The 19,045-nt window shown below is 54.6% G+C and overlaps 4 protein-coding genes across 4 annotated transcripts, besides 1 other annotated feature; 3 read left to right on the top strand and 1 right to left on the bottom strand.

The window, feature by feature from the left end:
- Window positions 1-1,527: 1,527 nt before the first annotated feature.
- On the top strand, window positions 1,528-4,452 carry CYME_CMA091C (hypothetical protein; the record flags this gene model as incomplete). Its single annotated transcript, XM_005535025.1, has 1 exon — window positions 1,528-4,452. One exon carries the CDS (start codon window positions 1,528-1,530, stop codon window positions 4,450-4,452), a length of 2,925 nt encoding a protein of 974 aa, XP_005535082.1.
- Window positions 4,453-5,007: 555 nt separating this feature from the next.
- On the bottom strand, window positions 5,008-5,397 carry CYME_CMA090C (NADH dehydrogenase I alpha subcomplex 8; the record flags this gene model as incomplete). Its single annotated transcript, XM_005535024.1, has 1 exon — window positions 5,008-5,397. One exon carries the CDS (start codon window positions 5,395-5,397, stop codon window positions 5,008-5,010), a length of 390 nt encoding a protein of 129 aa, XP_005535081.1.
- A 1,684-nt stretch (window positions 5,398-7,081) lies between these two features.
- Window positions 7,082-11,287, top strand: CYME_CMA089C (chromosome assembly complex Condensin II, subunit G2; the record flags this gene model as incomplete). Its single annotated transcript, XM_005535023.1, has 1 exon — window positions 7,082-11,287. The coding sequence occupies one exon, from the start codon at window positions 7,082-7,084 to the stop codon at window positions 11,285-11,287; it is 4,206 nt and encodes a 1,401-aa protein (XP_005535080.1).
- Window positions 11,288-11,682: 395 nt separating this feature from the next.
- Window positions 11,683-13,515: a sequence feature (possible transcribed region).
- A 2,217-nt stretch (window positions 13,516-15,732) lies between these two features.
- Window positions 15,733-18,855, top strand: CYME_CMA087C (hypothetical protein, conserved; the record flags this gene model as incomplete). Its single annotated transcript, XM_005535022.1, has 1 exon — window positions 15,733-18,855. One exon carries the CDS (start codon window positions 15,733-15,735, stop codon window positions 18,853-18,855), a length of 3,123 nt encoding a protein of 1,040 aa, XP_005535079.1.
- Window positions 18,856-19,045: the final 190 nt, after the last annotated feature.

Raw genomic sequence — 19,045 nt, 5'->3', positions numbered from 1 at the left:
AGACAAGTACCAGAAAGAGAATCCAGACTGCAGATCAAGTCGCGAAATTTCCGATCTTGTTACGCTCCCTCGGTACAAAGCGGCGACGCATGCTCCGCTGGAAGCGTTCGCTCCGATGATTCGAGTCCGCGTCCAATACCTTTCTCTATGCAAATACAAGAGGCGAAAGCTTCTGAATGCATATCCTGTGAGAGGTACCACGCTGATGTGGAGTACAGCATCGTCAATAACTGGAAAAGCAGTAGAATTCGTCCCTGTGAGAGGTACCACGCCGATGTGGAGTACAGCATCGTCAATAACTGTAAAAGCAGTAGAATTCGTCTTCCAAACGAAATCGATGATTTGCCGTGACGAGTTCAGTGCGCTTTCAGCAGGAGCACCTGCAGAGGCCTGCAGGGGTCGACCTCGGGCTTTTCGCCGCGTCGATCGAGCTGTGCGAATGGCTGCGAATCCGAGTTGCCTTGTACCAGAGAGGTCGAGAACTCGCAGAATGCAAGATTGGACCATGCTTTACATCCGGAAAGCATCAGAATTGAAGTTTGCACTTATAAATTGGATACTGGTACCGCTTATTTGACGAACTCTTTTTCGAGGGCATCGCGAATGATCTTGATTCCGACGCCGTGCCGAATCCCAGCAGAAAAGCATCGATGCAACCTCTCGGAAACGACACCCAGGAATCTTCAAACCACGTACCAATCCGTAAGCCCCCATTGCCGCTCTTGTACTACCGCGGCTGCACACCCAAAAAACGAACGCAAACAAATCTCAACGCAACAACATAACGAGCTGTCCACTGCTCCGTGTTCATCTGACCCGGTTTCGCATACCGCCGATCACCAAACCGGACAAGCTCAGCGAACAATGGGCCGCAAAAAATAACCATTCTCTTTACGAGCAAGCACAAATCATAGAACTTGGAGGTATCTAGAAAGACAGATGCTCGCCCGAGCGCCGCGATCCATCACATCATCTGGTACCCCTGCTCTGTCGGAAACCTGCTCATGGAGAAACGCGAAATCAGCCGGCATCTCCCAGGGCGCGCGCGCACGCGCCTCGGCGTGGCGATCTCACGCGGCACCTGCGGCACGCGCATCCGATGCGGGCGCGCGCGGGCACCCTCAACGGCGCGAGCGCCATCGCTGCTGCCGATCTACCTGCATCGCTGAGGCGGTGAAGTTGCATACCGGCCGACGGCCGCCAGCACCGCTACCTCGGGTTGCTTGCCAGCTGCAGAGCCCGAGAGCTGTGGTCGCACTTTTCGGCACGGGTTTGCAGGATCTATTTCCATCGTGCTTCGTGCATACCCTGTTGACATTGATTTCCTGTTTTCCGGTGTGTTTTAGGCGTGTGCTGCGAGCTGCTGCTTGGATTTTGGTGTGCTGCGGCGAGCGCGGCGTTTTGTAGAGGACTCGTTTCGCTGCCAAGAAAAGGATTGTTTTCTTTTCGTAGAGACGGCTGCGGGTGCGATTCTTGAAGTCCGCTTCAGGAGTAAACCTGCTAGTTTTGTGGCTAGGCCGGCTTGTGATGTCTGCAGACGCGTCGCGAAACTGGCGAGAGTCGCTAACTCCGCAGCAGCGGGCTAGCGTACAGAAACATATTTTCACTCGCCTTGCAGCGCTCGTTGAGGGCGTCTCGGAGAAGGACTTGTGGGCCCGTTCGGTTACCTTTGAGGAGCGTGAGTTTGCGCGAGCGTCATCCCAGCAGGAGTACCTTCATCGCATAGCGGTTGGTCTGCAGAATGCTGAACGCGCTGTGGGCGGCCACGCTGAGGCGCCACAGGGTGCACCAGCCTCTAGGCCGGCGAAGCAGCAACCGGCTCAGGCGTCATCAGATACACTACTGATGGCGCCTCTACCTAGACGTTTGAACGAGTGGCAAGAGCACCCGGTGGACGCGACGGAAGTGCAGCTCGACGAGCAGCGAAAGCGAGCCAGGAGCGCCTGCTCGAATTCGTCTGCTCCGACTGTGCGTGAGACGCGGCCACCACGAACACAGAGCATGACGAGTATTCCGTTTGGAATGGAAGCTCGCGTGCAATCTGTGCAGTCTGCTCCGCCAGCAGACAATGAGCGTTCTCCATGCTCATTCTCGGTTTCTTCTTCTGTGGACGGGGCACGAGCTGCCCAGATCGCCCAGGTTTCCCGCACAGATGGAACGGCAACCGGTGCAGCGCCGATTGGCGGCAGAATCAGTGGATCGACGACGAATTTCAAACGAGCCAACACACCTTTGGCACCGAATCTGTTCAATCCACAGCAGAAAGAGGTCATTCGGACAGTTCTTGACGCGTACCAAGAGATGCCTGAAGAGCTTCGGGCGCATGGATTTGGTGCGCTGCCACCGCATGTGATTGAAAGGCTGGCGCAAGTCTTTCCGAACGACCCTATCGTCTTTGCTGCTTTTGCAGCAGCGATGGCTGTCGGCACGGCACAGCGCGAAGTCCTGTATGTGCGCTTTATTGCTGCACTGAATGCTGCCCGTGAGGCAGCTGCACGCTACGCAATCTCGAAATCGCTTTCGATGGCTGCTGCAAGCGTTTCCGCGCAAATGTCAAGCCCAAATCTAAGACGATCAATCTCGGTTGGAGCACCGGAAACCCTCTTTGCTGCAAGCCCGAATATGACTCGTCCATTATCTGGACATGCTATGGAAAATGAAGTGCACGAGTCGCCTACGCGAATTTTTGCGGAGCTCGCTGACTTCCAGGCCCGGGAGGGTCAGGTATTTCGAGGTGCGTTGGGCATCATACGCACTGCGCTGCAAAAACAGACCGATCCTTTCCTCCGGGAACGACATATGGAGAACATCCAAGCGGTCTTGAATTTGATTCAGATGAACCCCAGTACCCTCACGAGCACACGATACCCGACGCTTGCCGAGATCCAGCGGGCGCGAAGCTATGTGCAGCGCTGGGTGGCGCTTCTTCAAGATGTAGCAGGACGCAGTCGGAGCACGTCCAGCACTTTACGGCGTACGGAGCGACGGGCACAGGGCACCGCGCCCACTTTCCAGACGGCTGTTCCCGGCCGCACTGCTACCGAGGTCTCCACCGCAGGATTCTGCGGCAATGCCGCCGCGCCTCCTGCACCGTCGGACGCGTCGACAAACGCCAGAGTGTTCCTATCCACTGAAAGAGACGGGCACTTGCATGTGGGAGGACAGAGCCCCGCATCCCTCTTGGTCGGAGACGCCGTTGACTCGAACAAGCCGCATGCGTTGCGTAGCGCCACGCCGGCGGATGTTCGCCGAGCACCACACTCAGAACCGAATCGAGCTGGAGCCGCTCTGGTCATGTCGTCCGACTCGTCTTTGAATGCGGGGCTGATGCAGTCGTTGGGATATGGCGCCCCATCTGGTAACGCAGCCACCAGGCGAGAAGGTGGCGTGTTGCCAACTTCCGGTGTCACCGCAACTGGCGGTGACTCCGAGCTCCTGAAGACCAATTTTGAAGCGGTTACGGTGTCTTCAAATCAATCACCAGCACAGACACCAACGATTATGCCGAAGATTGTCACGCTTCTGGGTGAGCACGGCAACGTGGTTGCGGTGAAAACGGAAAGCAAGCCCTCCATGGATACGGTCCCAGGTGCGGAGCGCAAGACTGCGAGTTGTTTCGTAGCTGAACGTGAGCCAGATGGAAAGCAAACAGATGCAAAGACGTTTCTTCCGGGGTTGCTTGAGATGAACGCCGCGGATACAAAGCCTCCGCGAGATCGTTTCATGGATACCGTTCGCAGGGAAATGGCACTCGCCATGGAAAAGTGTTTGCCTCCGGAATATCCGTTGAAAATGGAACATATTCTTGACTGGGAACTTGGTGGTCCCATCATCCGTATCAGCACCACAGTGATTCCAGAAGGGGCCTCAGACGAGCACGCCGACGCAACGGTGGTCCATTTTCCGATACTTCTCTTTGCATTCCCTTCGCCTCACTATCTCGAACGGAACTGTCGCGGTGTTGCGATTACGTTTCGATCCGCGATAACGCCAGTGGAAGAAGACAGCTGGGCATACCTGAGCGCGAGTGCGTTTCTCCGAAGCATCAGAGCGTACTGCCACCCTGAAGAGGCCGCGAAAATAGACCGATCGTTGGGAAGTCGCGCACTGCACCTGCGCGTGCTCCTTCTGTACGTGAATATATCTGTGTTTGAAATGGTTCAGCTCTGGATCCAGAGTGTTTGTGCCTTTGCGCCGATTCAAGAGGGCATCGCGCTAGAGCAATGCGTCCAAACAGGCGAGTGTCCAACATCAGTGTCCGAGGTCGAAAGCAGAGCAGCAAAGTCTTCTCAGGAGCTGAGCAGCGCAGTCGCAGCGCTGGACGTTTCCCAGAGTCCAACAACATCGAGCGCTAATCCCGGTGCCCTGAATGGAAGCCAGCAGGCATCGAGCGCCGAGCAAGTGCGCGAGCTGCAACGAAGCAGTCTGGACGCTGCGAGTGAGCTACACTGAGCGCGACGAACCAGCAGTGCACCTCTGTTCACCGGTCGGGTAGCTTGAAACAAAACCTAAAACACAGGGATCATTGGATCCAGAGTCATATCGATTGCCTCTCGGTCACTGCAGCAATGCATGGATACTGGCGTCTCGCGACCAGTTCCACGAGAGGTCGGTATCCAGCGTCAGTGGCCAAAGTATTGCACGCTGGGCCACTCCGAAACGACGCTCAACGCCCAGAGAGCGTCGTTGGTGGTTGCGAACATACGGTGAGCTTCAAATCGTGACAAGGTGGAAGCCATTCAGCAGTCGGGATTTCCTGAGAAGCTCTCTGACGGACCTGAAGAGACGCATAGGCACGGGCATGCCCGAACAACTTTACCACTAGATTGGAACCGGATCGTCGGGCGCAAAAGCGTCACGCAGTGTACAACTAGGACGAACGAATATCGACGGAGAACCTCGCCTCTGCAACTGCGCTTGTTGAAGCGTCGGCGTTTTTTGGCCTTCACTGGCTTTCGCCACAGACCTCCACGACGTGCATGACTCGGAACACCACGAATCGGTTTCTCACTCTCGAAGAAGCACCTCGTGGCTCTCCACGCGCTGTTTATCAAGCGTCCCTGCCTGACGGCAGTCTACCAGGGCCGCCTCCTGCCGTCGACAGCGTTCAAAAGCGTACGAGGGTGCACTCTGCTCATCCAGACATCGTGCATATGCCTCAAACTGCTGTGGACAGGTCGTGTTCAAACTCATCAGGAGTTCCAGAACACACCTTTGCACAGATCTCCCTTTTTCGAAACATTTGGCAGGATCGGACTCGACTGCTTTGCACTGGAGAAAACTCTGGTTTTCCTCGCGGCAGTGCATACCAATTTCTTTAGCGGCTGCGTACAGTACAGCCGACTTGGCTATAGGTGCTTCACTTGCCTGTAAACGACCGTTGCTCGAGCCCGACATACGCTTACGACGCTCCAAGCGGTGAAAAGTGCTATCCAGTCACACGGAGCGAATGTCGGCAGGTATACAATCTACGGCGATGCGCACGGGTGCGGAGTTATGTGTCTCTTGGAGCTGCTAGGGATCCTAGATCGCCGTTTCAGTCTGTAAGTCAATTCGGTTTCACTTCCTCCGCTGTGGTGAATAGCTGGAGATGAAAATCACGATGCGCTGTATAGCATAGATCGTAGAAGAATTGCCTGCAGGATATATTCTGTACTGGACAGTGCAAGGAGGACTGCATTCCGATTGCAGATACGACATACCACGTTACTCCGATGCTTGAGGGACTCTGAAAGTAACAAGGATATGCGCTCTGCGGCGAAACTGGTATTGTCAAAGACTGCTTGCGGTCAATGGTAGAGAACGACTAGTTGATCAACGTACGGAAAGCAAAAAGCGACGATCGCAGCCAGAGTGTGCACCTCTGTTTCTCAACAGCTTGTTCATATAGTCCTCAAACCACAGGGATATTGTCGCATAAACAGTCCTAGTTCAAGCATAGCCATCTTCAACCGAAATCACGGCGACAGCCTTCCTGGAACGTCGCGATCGGTTAAAGGCACAGGGACGTCGGTTTCTTTTCTTTTTCAGCTGTTGAGACTTCCCCCGGGCGAAACATTCGGAGCGTATATGGGTATTCGCGAAGCAGGGCGCCTGTGGTATGTGCGATGGAACTCGAAGAGAACGAAGGTATCCTCATCTAGTCGAACTGCAGTAGCTTCATTTGACCGCCTCAGTTTAGTTGGCAGGGAGGGCAAACACAACAGCACCCAATTTGCCAAATCGTTGAAGACTTTCCGCCTGACGTCTCGCGACGCCCCTCTATTAGACAACGTGGTATTTCACCATTGCCTTCGCCTTTGAGCTTTTGCGACTTTTATCGGATTTGGGCTGCTTATCACTCCTCCATACGCTCGGCGGTCCAGCGACATCGAAGGGGTGCTTTCAGTCCTGATTCGGAGTGATCGCTCCACTGAGTGAATCGCTGAAGCGTTCAGCACACGACGACACACCGGGGCATGTATCCTCTTCCCTGCACAAGTGATTCCCCTTCCGAATAGGTCTCAAGCTAGGGGCATCAATAACTGCTTTCATTTTCAAAAGTAAAACAACCAAGGGATGATCCAGCGAGTGCACTTCAGACGATCGAGATGGAGAAAAGTCAGCGGAGTGCTCCGGCACTAGAAACGCGCAGAGAGCCAACCGAACAGCAAATGGGACTGAAAGCATGCGTTCCGGGACTCCTTGCACTTGCCAGTTCAAGCGGCCGCGGCAATAAACACACGGCGTTCGTGAACCGAGACTTTACCGCTGCTATCCATATAAGAAGATATGTGGTGCTGAGGCCGAGACCCGAGGACCTGAGGCGATCTTAATTTTGTGGTGCAGCCTCTCAGGCCTGAAATGGACACGGAGAAGATGAAACCGATAGCAAAGGGTCGGTCCAGGGAGACGGGAATGTATCTGCGGGTCGATATACACAGAAGAGAAGCGTTTTCGCTTCTTGCGTACTGCGTCGCACCCGGGAATTTGAAACGCGCGCTCCGCGCAGTGCGCAGCTTCCTCAGGCGTTCTGTTGCCAGGGCACCGGCAGCCGAGTCCACACACTGTTCTCTGGACGCTGTCGTGCAGAAAATTGTTCATGAGCAGAAACATTGCTCACGTTGACCTTTCTGTCACAGAAAAGCGTCTATCAGACGACAGCCGCTCTGCTGTAACAAAGGGTTCGCTAGCGGTGGAGGATGTGTCTGATCTCGTGTCCTCACTGGAAAATCTGTTGTTTCCACACGTTCGGTCGCCAGCGCTCGAAGATGAAGAGCCGAACTTTGGCGTTCTCCGCGCTTTGCCGGCAATAGTTTCCCTTTTTGTTGAGCTAGCTTCTGATCAACAGCAGTTCCTGCTGGGGCGACTCGCACGCAAGCACGGATTCGAGGCTGTTTGCGAAGCTCTGTTGGACGTTCTTGCCGACGCCTGCAACTGCTTGTATGTCTCTGCACCTCACCTAGAGCTCGGCGCGGACGACTACCGAATGATAGGACTCCTGTGCGTCGGAGCTGTTGCGCACTTAGCGACAGCGCTCGTGGAGTTCAGTGCAGCTCTTGATCGGCACGAAGACGGTCTGTGTCTGCCCGGAGCCCTTGCTCAGGCTGTGCAAGTCCTGCATGACATGATGTTCTCCCTGCCTCGCGTAGCTGATAATTCTACCGCAGAGCACCGAGAGAGACAAAAAACGTCTCCTTCGCCGCCTTCGGAAGCGAAGGGAGTGGGCATGCTCTTCGAGGCTATGCAAGACGTCGCCCCGGCATTTTCGACTGTAGACAATTTTCATTTTGGTACAATGAGCGAAAATCAGCTGCGGAATGCCGACCGGGAGCGTGTTCCAATAGAGACCGAGCGTGATGCACCGTTGGAGACGCTAGTCGTCCAGGATTCCATTGCTGAGACCTGTGAGGTCCTCTGGAGCCATAACTGGGCAGATCGTCACCTCGTCGGACCGCACATGATCCTCTTTCTCCTTGCCGTTGCCGCTGGTAGATATGGAAACGTCGGCTTCGAAGCGGGTCCAGCAACCTACCTAGAATGCACGCTCCCCGCTTTGCCGGATTCGCGCGGGTTCGCCTCCAAAGAGCAACGCCAATCCCGCGCGAGCCTTCGTGAAGACGCCATTCGTCGCTTGTACCAAGTCCGACACGCATTCTTCTGTATCCCCATGGAGAACATTCGTGATCATAACAAAACTGCCCACGGCAACGAAGCAGGAAGCGATCCCCCAGAAGCAGCGGAGCACGTCCTGGTCTCCAGTTTGATCGCAGCGTTCGAGGATTCACTCGTGGTTCAGAATTCTTACGCGCGCAAGTGGCTGGCTCTCTGTCTGAGTGGCGTCCTCTCTCAAGATTTGACACGACTGCTTCATAAGCACTTCATCGAGAGTATCATCTTCGAATTGCATGGAAAGCGACTCTGTCAGTACTACGCTGAAATTTATTTTCGAGCATGGTGCATTGCACACGCGGCCTGCCGAGAAAATCTCCAGTATGGTTTGGCTAGAAGTGTGTTTGAGCAGCTCTGTCTCCGAGATTTCGCAGAGAAGAGCATCCTTAGCAAATCATCACGTCTGGCCCGAGTCTGCCGGCAAATTCTCGCAGCGTTTCATGCGCAGAAGCGATTGCCTGGTGTCGATAATGCTCTTGCACACTGCTACGAGCCGATCATCTATCGGGCTCTTCTGCGTTCGACGAATCCTCGCATCCGACAGAATGCCTGTTACTTGTTCTTCGATGCCTTCCCGCTGCTGAGAGAAGATGGCTCAGACACCGATCTGCTCCAGCTCAAGTCCAGCGAGCGCACGCAGGACGTCTCCGACGACGAACAGACCAAGACACTGGCACCGAGCTCGCCTCGCGGCGATGTTCTCGACGACCTGGATACCCAGCTTGCACGACAGTTCGCTGTGCTCCCGCGTGTACTCTTCGATAAGAGCCCCGTTGTTCGAAAGCTGGCCGTGGATGGTGTCTGCCGCCTCTTGACCATCTTCTGGGATCTGTTTCCGGCCGCTGATCGGGTTCAGCTGCTTCAGCTTCTAACCGGTGAGCTTGCACTAGACGCTGCTTCGGCAACCGTTCGAGAAAGCGTTTGCCGCGGAATTTTACGACTTGTGCTTGAGCAGCCCTTAGCACAGGCCACGCTGCGGACTGGCCTTCTACGCGGCCTTCGGACGTGTCTCCATGACAGGAATAGGAGGGTCCAGCTAGCGGCCGCAGAGCTCGTTCTCGGAGTCAGTAGATCCCCGTCTCTACGCTGGTACGATGTATGCTCCCTGCAAGAAGATATATTGCCCTACATGAGCGCCGGTGATACCATGGACAGCCGCCTTACCTGCTTACTGCTTCCGAGCTTCTTCACTGGTCTTGATGCCAACTTGGATGAAGATGTGGATCCGTTGCGTTACACGGACACACTGGCTCGGTGCGTTGAATTCATCCGTCTAGATGCGGTCGCAGCATGGCACTTTTACGCCTCGCTGGGGCCGCTGGCGCTCGAACCGCGGAATTGGCTCAGGAACTTGCCTCCGATAAGCATTCCGTGCGTGCGCTCCATATGCAAGTTCATCGCGGTTCTCGGAAAAGCGGTGATCGAGTTGACCCAACAGGATCCCAATGCAGACGAGAGCTCGCTGAATCAGAGGGATCATGGAGGCTGCGAAAAGGAGCTCGTAGAGCCTTTGTTCGTAATTCTCTGTGAAACATATCGAAGCATCGCAGCGGTAGTATACGATGGCGAGCATAGCGACTGCAGAGTCTTCCTCGAAAGGCAGCTTGCCTTGGAAACGCTCTTCGCATTGGTGGACGCGCTTCCGAGCGAGAAAGCATCACTGCTCGGTGGTGCTAGAGCGGAAACCAGGAGCGTGATGCACTTCTGGAGGTTGCTCTCGGCTCTACCCAAAAGTCTCATGGAAGATCTCTCCGAAGAATGCCTGAGTAGCGTTTCAGAAGCTCTTCGAATCGGGGCCCAGGTGGAATCGTTCGTGCCTGCCGTTGAGGCACTTATTGCTTGGGGACGCGGCGCCGACGTGTTCGGCTCCCGAGTTCTGCTGCCGCACTTGACAAGCATTCTGGAGACGGCTTCAGATGGAGCTTCAGACTGCAGTGTCCAGACCATGGAATCAGTTGCCCTGCTGTGCGAATGGGTGCTGTTCCAGCCGGCGCTTCGATCTCACATTGAAGGCGATCATCGGTTCATACGCAGCTGCCGGGCCCTGCAGGCCCTGCTGACCCGTTTTCTGGACGCCAAGGAGCAGGTATCGCAGGCAGTGCGCGTCATCGCAGCAAAGCTGCTGGGATGTCTCATAATCGCCAATGGCCTCGTTCGGGATGCGGACCGGAAGCGAGCCCGGCACTCGGATCACAGCGGCGGACAGTCAAAGTCGGAAACAGCTCCTGCGCGATACTGCATCCGAGCAGCAACCATTCGAAGCTTGCTGGATGCGTACGAATGGGCCTTTACAAACGTCACAGACAGCAATCCGATAGGAACATTGCGTCAAGAAGGGGCCCTGTACTTGAGTGAATGTCTGGCACTCGGTCCTGTGGCCGGCGAGGGCCTGGATGAAGCCACAGCAAACCGCGTTGGCGAACAGTTGATGGCACCGAACGTGATCGCTGCCTGCCGTGTTGCCTGGCATCTGCTCCCGCATGCTACCTGCCACGCTCAGCAAGATGTTGCAAACGCCGCAATCGACAAGTTGCTTTGCAGCGCTTTGCGAAGCGTCGTGGAAGCGGTCGGCGCGATGTCACCACTGGAACCGGTGCCGTGGGCGGAGGCCTCTGCTGCAGGGTCACCAGTTGAGCACTTGCTGGTTCGCCGTGCGCTGGTGCGTACCTTACGCACAGCGCTCCGGAAACGTATGCAGCTGCTGATTAGCGTCCTCACTCCATGCTTGGTCTCCAAACTTGAAGAGGAATGCGCTTGCGGTGACAGTCACGACGAGCTTGCCCCGCCAGCATCGCTGTGGGAGCTTCCATGCTACGGGAACCTCCTTCGGGAGACGCTGGCGGCAACGGGTACAGCCACTCGGGTAGACGAGGCCGTCCACACCCACCCGGTTGCTGTCTTTGCCGGGCGCATGGTCGACTTTCTGCTGTCCGAGCTTTCGGATGAACCTCAGCGGACAACCGTTACTTCCAGTTTTTGCAAGTTGAACGCACGCTTACTCTTACTTTGTGCTTGTGTCGTGCACTGCAGGCTTAGTGCAGAAACATTCGGTTCAATCGAGAGCGCTCTTCAAGGCTCAGCAGCCTCTCGTGCGCTCTTATCAACACTTCGCATGCGTGTGGCTTTCAAGCCTTGAAAACTGGAAAAAAAACCGAAACTCCAACTCGGATAAATGCACCCAAAGCGAACTGATTGACTGCAACTCGGTCTGAAGCTTGAACTGGTGAGGTATTTCCGCTATGACGGTGTCACTGGGCGTCACCCGCGCCCCGGCAAGTACTGGACCACCTGGAGAGCCGTTCCCATGCTGCTGCTTCCCTGCAGCTAACTTCTTTGAAAGGTTCACCTTCATTTGTCGTCATTGCCGTCACCAGAGGTGTTGTGTTCGACGAGCTTCACTGTCGTTGTCGATATATGGCAACAAGAACCAGCACGTAGAGACACAGCCATACGCACAGAGGATGAGGCGCTGCACTCGGACGCTTCGAATGGCCGACGATTCTCCTTGACAAGCAGGAGCTCGGCATGTGGAAAACTTTGATGCAAGCCACCTCAGACGCGCTGTAGATCAAGGGTACGACAAGCAAGCTGATCAGATCTCGAGCGCTGCATCCGTTTCAGACTGGAGCTCTGGAATGCCTGTGATGTTCTTGCTTTTCGATTTTTGCGAACCTCGTTAGATACACGGACTCGATTTTCCATTCATTGCAATAAGAGATTACAGAGTTGTACGCGTTTCCAGGATTCTCGGTCGTCTACTCAGAGCGGCGCTCTTTCAAATCGTCCATTGGAATGCGTTATGTCCGCGGAATACAGCATGATTCACCACGCCCTCGAATACGGGTTCGTGCCCTAATCGAAATCATTATCCACTGAAAATGTACAAGGATTTTATCTTCTCGGTTCCTTGCGTGCAGCATGCGCAAATCATGCATTCTTCAAGTTTTCCATCTTTCATATCACCTGGTGAACGCAGCATGTCGTGCCGCTAGACCCACGAGGGACAGAAAACGCGAGGCGTTCCCTTGACGCCTGGTTCACAAATTGTTGCAGAAGGCTCACAGGGCCTCTCATGCCAAATAATCTGTTCTGTTCGAAAGCTACAAGATCCGCCCTTGGTGTGTATCGACGAAACGGCATTCAACAGCAGCGTGATATAATCTGTTCTGTTCGAAAGCTACAAGATCCGCCCTTGGTGTGTATCGACGAAACGGCATTCAACAGCAGCGTGATACCCCTCTCGAGAGATGGTCCCGGAGAGACCCATTTTCCTGTTTCCGTGGAATGGGGTCTCGGACTTGGACTTTCGTCATCGTAGTAATCACTGCTCGTGGAGCGTGCATTACCGCTTCGGACGAAGTGGCCGCAGATAGACCAAAACTGGGTCGCTTGGTTTACAGCCTGGATGTTGCTCGCGGTACCTGGGTCATCGTAAGAAGCATCGCGTTGCGCAAATCCTTGATCGAATGGAACACCGAAGGCCTGCGCGCGAAGCGGATAGCGTACTCGCCAAGGCGAACGTTCAGAGAAACCATATGTTATTCAGGTATCACACCGGAGTCGAAGCGAATGCGAGTATCAATGTTATCCTTCTGCAACTGTCAAGGGCATGTAGCGAGCAACGAGAAAAGCGTTCACGCGAGAGAGGTTGGTGCGCGGACGACGAGATGTAGTCGGCACACTGGAACAATGCACTGCATTCTAGTGCTGCTGCTGCGAAGGGCGTACAGAAGCTGTATACAGAGAAGATGGAGATGGAAAGTGATGCGTAGATCGCAATTTTTGCCCTAGCATGAGACGCATCACCGTCTGTTTGAAGCGGCGAAATCAGGAGGTTCGCGCTGCAATCAGCCTTCCGTTGCAATGAATGATGCATGAGTCTAAGGAGAAACCGACGTATTTCAAGCCAGAGATAAGAGAGCGGAAAGGTAATCGGTCTCAGGAGATACCTCCACAGGTTCATGGTGATGATTTTCGGAAGAAATCGAAACCTTTGAGTGGACGCCCGAGTCAACCAAGTGGGTCCGTCTCCGTTTTGTTCTAACGCAGGTCGAACTGAGTTGCGCTGAGCATTCTGGCATGATCGAAAATTGTGGGGCAGTCGTGTCATCTCACTTGCTCCTGTATGACTGAATCAAAATATAACGCTTACTATATAAGAAACCCAGGAGTACATAACCTGTCGCTCGCCTCGAGTCTTTTGGTCAGGAAGGATGCTGCGGCTTTTTGCCTCTGGGCGATGATTTTTTGTTTCCTATCGCGTGACGAAATGGTGCACGATGTTGGCCTCGTCTCACGCTGATCTGTAGCAGCTCAGGAATGTTGTGGCATTCCTTGTCGTCACAATTCCACGTGGTGCCTCGGCTGGGAGATTCTCCCAGACCCCTGCACCTTATTCGCTTTCAGTGCAGCACTCTGTGGATCTGAGCAAGATAGGACCTTCTTTCTTTCGCATTCTTTTCTCCATTGGAAATAGCCCTCGTCATCGTTCTTTTATGTTCGTGAGGTGAATTCCGCAACAAGAACACGTCAGGCACGTCCGCATTCATCGATGTCTCCAAGACGCATATCCGGCATTCCCCCAAACTTCTGTTTGGTCGATTTCCGCACACCGGATCTATGATGGGATATCGAACGCTTGGCTCCTGCATCCTGGTTCCAGAATTCGATGACGGTCTTTTCGCCATTCGGTACCAAAAGAGGGTGCAGATCCCAGGCATTGGTTCCTTTTCAAACATGTGACCGGGAGCATCTCGTTCACTGGTATCCAGAACGAGCTCGTTGTCTCAGTCGTTCAGGGGACACACGCAAATCCGTTCTCAGGTTGGTTTTGAAAGCAGATTTCGTCGGTTCACAAATGAGGAGACGAGCAGTCACATCCTCTCTCCATTGGTTCTTTTTCTTGCGTTTCCCCTGCGCTGTAAACGAACCTCGCCTCCTGGTCGTGTCTTCTGCTGGTGTAATGACGCGTTTCTTATCCGGGACTCGTGTCCACCAAGGTGACCGCGTCTGGAAGACCCGGGTTCTCGCCCATGAGACGTTGCTTATCCCTCAGAGGCGAACAGCTTTTGTCGTCTCCCATTTCCCTCGAAATATGCAGCGGTGCGCTCAGTTGAACACTGGCACCGTGTCCATCCGAGAGAAGCTGGAAACCGAATAGACTGTTTATAGTTTCAGCAGCTTTGATATTGAGGTTTTCCTGGTAAACCTTAGTCTACATTTACTCATTCAATTTCCTTCCGCTTTCTTTCATGTCCACGGTACCATGGCGTCGTAGAATGCCCATGATGATCAAGTAACTGGAAGGAACATGACGAATTGGGATACGACGCCTCGTCGACAGGAGACAGAACGTCTTGGGGCGGCGTTGACCTATTGGGCCGGTTCCATTCTATTCTATCCAGGTATCCGAAGTGTTTGCACTCTTTTCCATTATTTTATAGTTCAGAGGAACGGCCATACGCGTCTTGGATAGATGCTTCAGTCAGAGAGAAGCCTTCGGAAAGTACTTGCTTCGATATTCCGCGATTTCAGCGCGCCAATTTCATCCCAGGTTTCCCTTCTCAATCGCTCTGGAAGAGGAGAACGTCGAGACTCGCAAGCGTTTGAGTTCGTACGGCACAAACAATCCCTCTCTCTAGACGCCCTTGATTTCGCTTCCGTACCTCAGCTTGATATAATAAGCGACGCGACACCCAGCATTCATCTGGATATGATTCGTGGCGATCGTCGCCTTCGGAATCGAAAGCGCCGCGAGCATCTGCGTCATCCCACAGATATCCACCATCGTCGAAACTCACAGGTCCTTCCCTCCGGTTCGTCCTTCCGTTCATCAAGGGTCAAAGACGATCGTATTCATCAACGATCGACCTGAGACTTGCGCCGATGGCTCTCTCGAAGCCGCTACCTTTCCTGACGGTCCAGACGATGGTTCAGGCGTACAATTTTTTCTATGCATGAAAGGGAGCGCATTTTTGGCCCTTCGATCGTCCGATTCTTGACAATTTTTACCAATTCTTTTCTGTGTCCGTAAGAGGGAAACAGTCCATCGCGTGAACTGGGTCAAGAATCGGAAGAGCGACTCCCCAGTTTTCGGAAATTCGCGAGAGTGCTGGCTTCCCCTTGCTTTCAGTTGACAAGGTTAAAGCAATGTGAGACGAGGGACTTTATTCGTTCGCGATTAGGGTCCTGGTGGAAAGCGCCCAGCTTCAAGTTGACGACGGGAAGTTCCCCCTGGGGTCAAGTCGTCCCGCTTATCGTCCTTTCTCTCAACGAAGAAGCCAAGCGGCAGATTTATTCGGTAAGCCAGAGCATCTATTACCCTACTCCCAATAGAATAATTTTTCATCCCGTTGAAGTGCACTTTCGGCCGCTTATTTGGTCGAGAATGCCGAAGACACGAAATATCTCTCTTGTCCGCAAGTGTCCAAGTTTGAAAAGCGCGCGTGTCCATGCGCGCGCGAATCTCGTTTCATGTGGCGATAGCTGCACAGCGTCTGGGCCGCTTGTGCGACCGCTGGGTAAGAGGTGCGCCCGAGACGCCTCCTGCCGAACGTTTACAGCTGTTTTTTTCACGGAATCATGGACCGCAAGCGTGACAACGTCTACAAAAACTTTTCTGGAACGCTGTCTCTGTGGAGCAAGGCGCCGACGCCGCGACGTGGGCGCTCACCAACTACGCTCGTGGCCTTCACGGTGACGGCGCCTAGGGCGCTGCGCATTTCAAATGATGCGCGCACCTCTGGAGGGATGCTCTGCAGGTGGACCTGCCAAATTAATTATTATACCTGGTCTCGCAAGTCTTGTACGGATTGGAGGCGCGCGTGTGGCGCTCGACAGCGACGCGCCTTTGACGTTTGGGCGAAAACGCCTGCAGAAGACAGCCGCCTCCAAGAGCAAGCGCGAGGTTTATTCCCCGGCACTTTGAGAGACTCAGCAGACGAGTCTAAAAGCACGCTGCAGCAGATCCTCCAAGGTTTGCCGCGTTCTACTGCGTACAAAACAGCACTGGAAGCGGTCTGTAGCCGTTCGGGCTCGAGCAACTACAGCGATAGTTCGCCAACGCCACTGTCACTGGATTCGATACTGGCGCTTTTGGAAGAGATGCAACGTGATTCTCAGGTACGCGATCTTGATACAAAACAAAGCGACGAGCTCGTTCTGCTCTTAGTGGATGCGGTCATTCGGGCACCGTCTGTGGAGCTCGATGGCCAACGGATCCGGCGCGCGCTGGATGAAAATTTCGGGTTCGGGTTCGCCTTGCTTTTGCTCCGTTTATGGGACCTCGGCGCGATCCAGGCATTTGGCATTGAACAAGAGCGAATTTTGAATACTCATCCGCCGCCTCGGATTCGATTCTCGAATTCGCCCTCGATGCGCAGCATCTGGTGTCGTGATCCGGCTGGTGCGGCAGCGTATAGTGCGCTCCCGCCGCTGCCGTCGAACCCTCGTGAAGAACTAGTGCAAGCATCTGTTGGGCTCGGGTTTCTGGCGTTTTCTAGCTTGGCGATTCTTGGAGAAATCATCGATCCTATTATTTTTCATCGACATGGCAGCGAGGAAACACTCGTTCTTACGTTGCTATTTGGCTCCTATGCGCTTGATCGTTTCGTATTCCTTTTCCAAGGCCGGATCTCCGACACGGTGGACAAGGGCATACGTCGCATCGTAGGCGGCAATCGCGAGCGCGAGGCGTTTTGCGACGCAGCGTCTTTTGTGGTTGCCTATCTGCTTGGAATTCCGGACTTTGCCTTCCGCCCACGGGCTCGCCTTTGCCTGGAATGGTTCAAGAAGGTTGCCGACCAATGCAGTCGCCAGAAGGATGCTGAGCAAGTGAATCCTCTGCTTGAGGAGCATATAGCCTTGCTCACAGTTTGGCTGCTTTCGCGCACTGCGGCGGAATGTTGCTTTGATCAGGAACTCATAGAGAGCGAGACTCGTCAGGCCCGAATCTTTGTCAAGGAGAGTCTTGGAATCCAGATTCGGACGCTGAGCGCCCAGATGGATAAGCGTTCAAGCCCTGGTGACGACGTCTCGGATCTCCAGCGAATCGACTGGGAGGATTTCACCCTGCGCTGGGCATTTGTCGAAGCGATGGCTTTGGTTCGAGCCAATATGTCTCTGATTCGCCAGATTGCGAAGAAAATGCACGACGGTGGGTCCGTTGGCGAGTTAGTGTGCGAGATCGAGCGGCACTGGCGCCAGAAGCATGCCAAGAGCCAGGAAACGCTTACCGCACTGCGCAGATGCCCTTTTCTACCGTGGAATCCCGATATGGTGCATGCTGCTTGGAGCAAAGATCTAGAATCTCATGTTCTGAGGGCGCTCGAGGCTTTTCAAACAAAGCAAAAATCAGCCACGTCCAGTGATGATGAAGCCACTCTACACGCACCACTTTCGACAGCAGCAGCTGGGCGCGCGCGCACCGCAGAAGCGCCGAACAGGAAAGTTTCGGAAACAGACGTTATCGAATCCGCGACGACAAACCTAGCAAGCAGCGCACCGCCCTCATCGCCAAAGTCCGGTGTGTCCAATGAATCAGCAGGCAAAGTACCGAATGCATCGTCCTCCATAATGGGCGCAGAAACCCACACAAGAGCAGACGCTCAGGATCGAGCAAGCTCCGCATCCGAAACGTGCCAGCAGTCGGCCGTTCGAGAGAATCCGCTATCCCAGGAGAAGCAGCAGCAGCAGCAGCAGCATCCAGCACCCATTACCACGGCGCCAGAGACGCTGCCAGGAGCCTCGCTAGCTGCCACAGCTCAAGCCGCTGAAGCAGCAAGCGCGAACACGCCTGTACCTGTGGACAGTGCAAGACCCTCGCGTTTCGAACAAAAACCCTCAGATCATACCGCTGGTGGACGACAGACCACTGGAACGGCTCCAAAGCAGGCGATACCAGATGCAAGGCAGGCTGAACGCTTCCGCTCGCCATCACATGTCGAACAGGACACGCCGCCACAGACGCGTGTCGTCGACGCACCACGGGAATCCGCAGCAGCGACTGAAGCAGACAAGCATGAGAAGTCGCCGCTCGCAGTCGCAGCACGTGGAGGACCGACATGGACAGAGGCCTCTACCCGAAACAGTATCGATTCACTGGACTTGCCTTTACGCAGAAATGGCGCCGGTGATGTGCAGCGTACGGATGCCAATGTAACGTCGCCAGCTTGTGCCGAAGAACCGTCCGAGGCTCCGGGATCGTCCGCAAAATCGATTACACAACATCCCTCTGAGCACCAGCTTGCGCAGCAACACGCCTCCGAGCGTGTGCCCACAAAGTCAGCAGAGGCTGCACCACGTCCGACCGGGCGTGATGAGCAGCCCGAGCGTTCGGCGGCCAGTGTGGATATGACCGCGTCGCCGTCCGTGAAACAAGCACGCTCCGAAACTTTGGAACCTTCTGGCAACGAGTCCCGCACATCCGCTTTGGATGGAAACGCTGCGCCAAACTCACCAAAGACTGTGCGCAAAACTCGTTCGAAGCGCAGCTCTACGACCAGAGCGGCGGCAACGTCCCCAGGAGCTGCCGGCAAACGCGCAAGTGCTGGAAGCGGGTCTACGGCTGCTGCACGCCAAGAGAAAAGCGCCAGCAAGCCAGCCAAATCCGAAGCGCTGAAACAACCAAAAAGCAGCATCAAAAAGCGCAACAAGTCCACCGAGAAGTCCAAATCTTCCTCCACGGGCACCGAATCTGCGCCATAGGCGACACAAGCCGCACTTGGTACCAAATTTTGGAGCAGCATTGCCATGCGGTAGCAGGTGGCAGCTGCTCAAGCGTGCGACTCGCGCTGGAGGAATCCGTCTTGCCTGCGATAGCCCTAGTGGAGCTCCGCGAGGCCTCGTGCACAGTACTCCATCTGCAAATTTGATCTGTCCTGTTCTGTCAAAGGAG

This window comes from Cyanidioschyzon merolae, chromosome 1, assembly GCF_000091205.1.
Source record: "Cyanidioschyzon merolae strain 10D DNA, chromosome 1, complete genome".
NCBI classification, from domain to species: domain Eukaryota; phylum Rhodophyta; class Bangiophyceae; order Cyanidiales; family Cyanidiaceae; genus Cyanidioschyzon; species Cyanidioschyzon merolae.
Note: the sequence above shows the minus strand (reverse complement) of the source record. Positions and strands in the feature narration are given on the sequence as shown.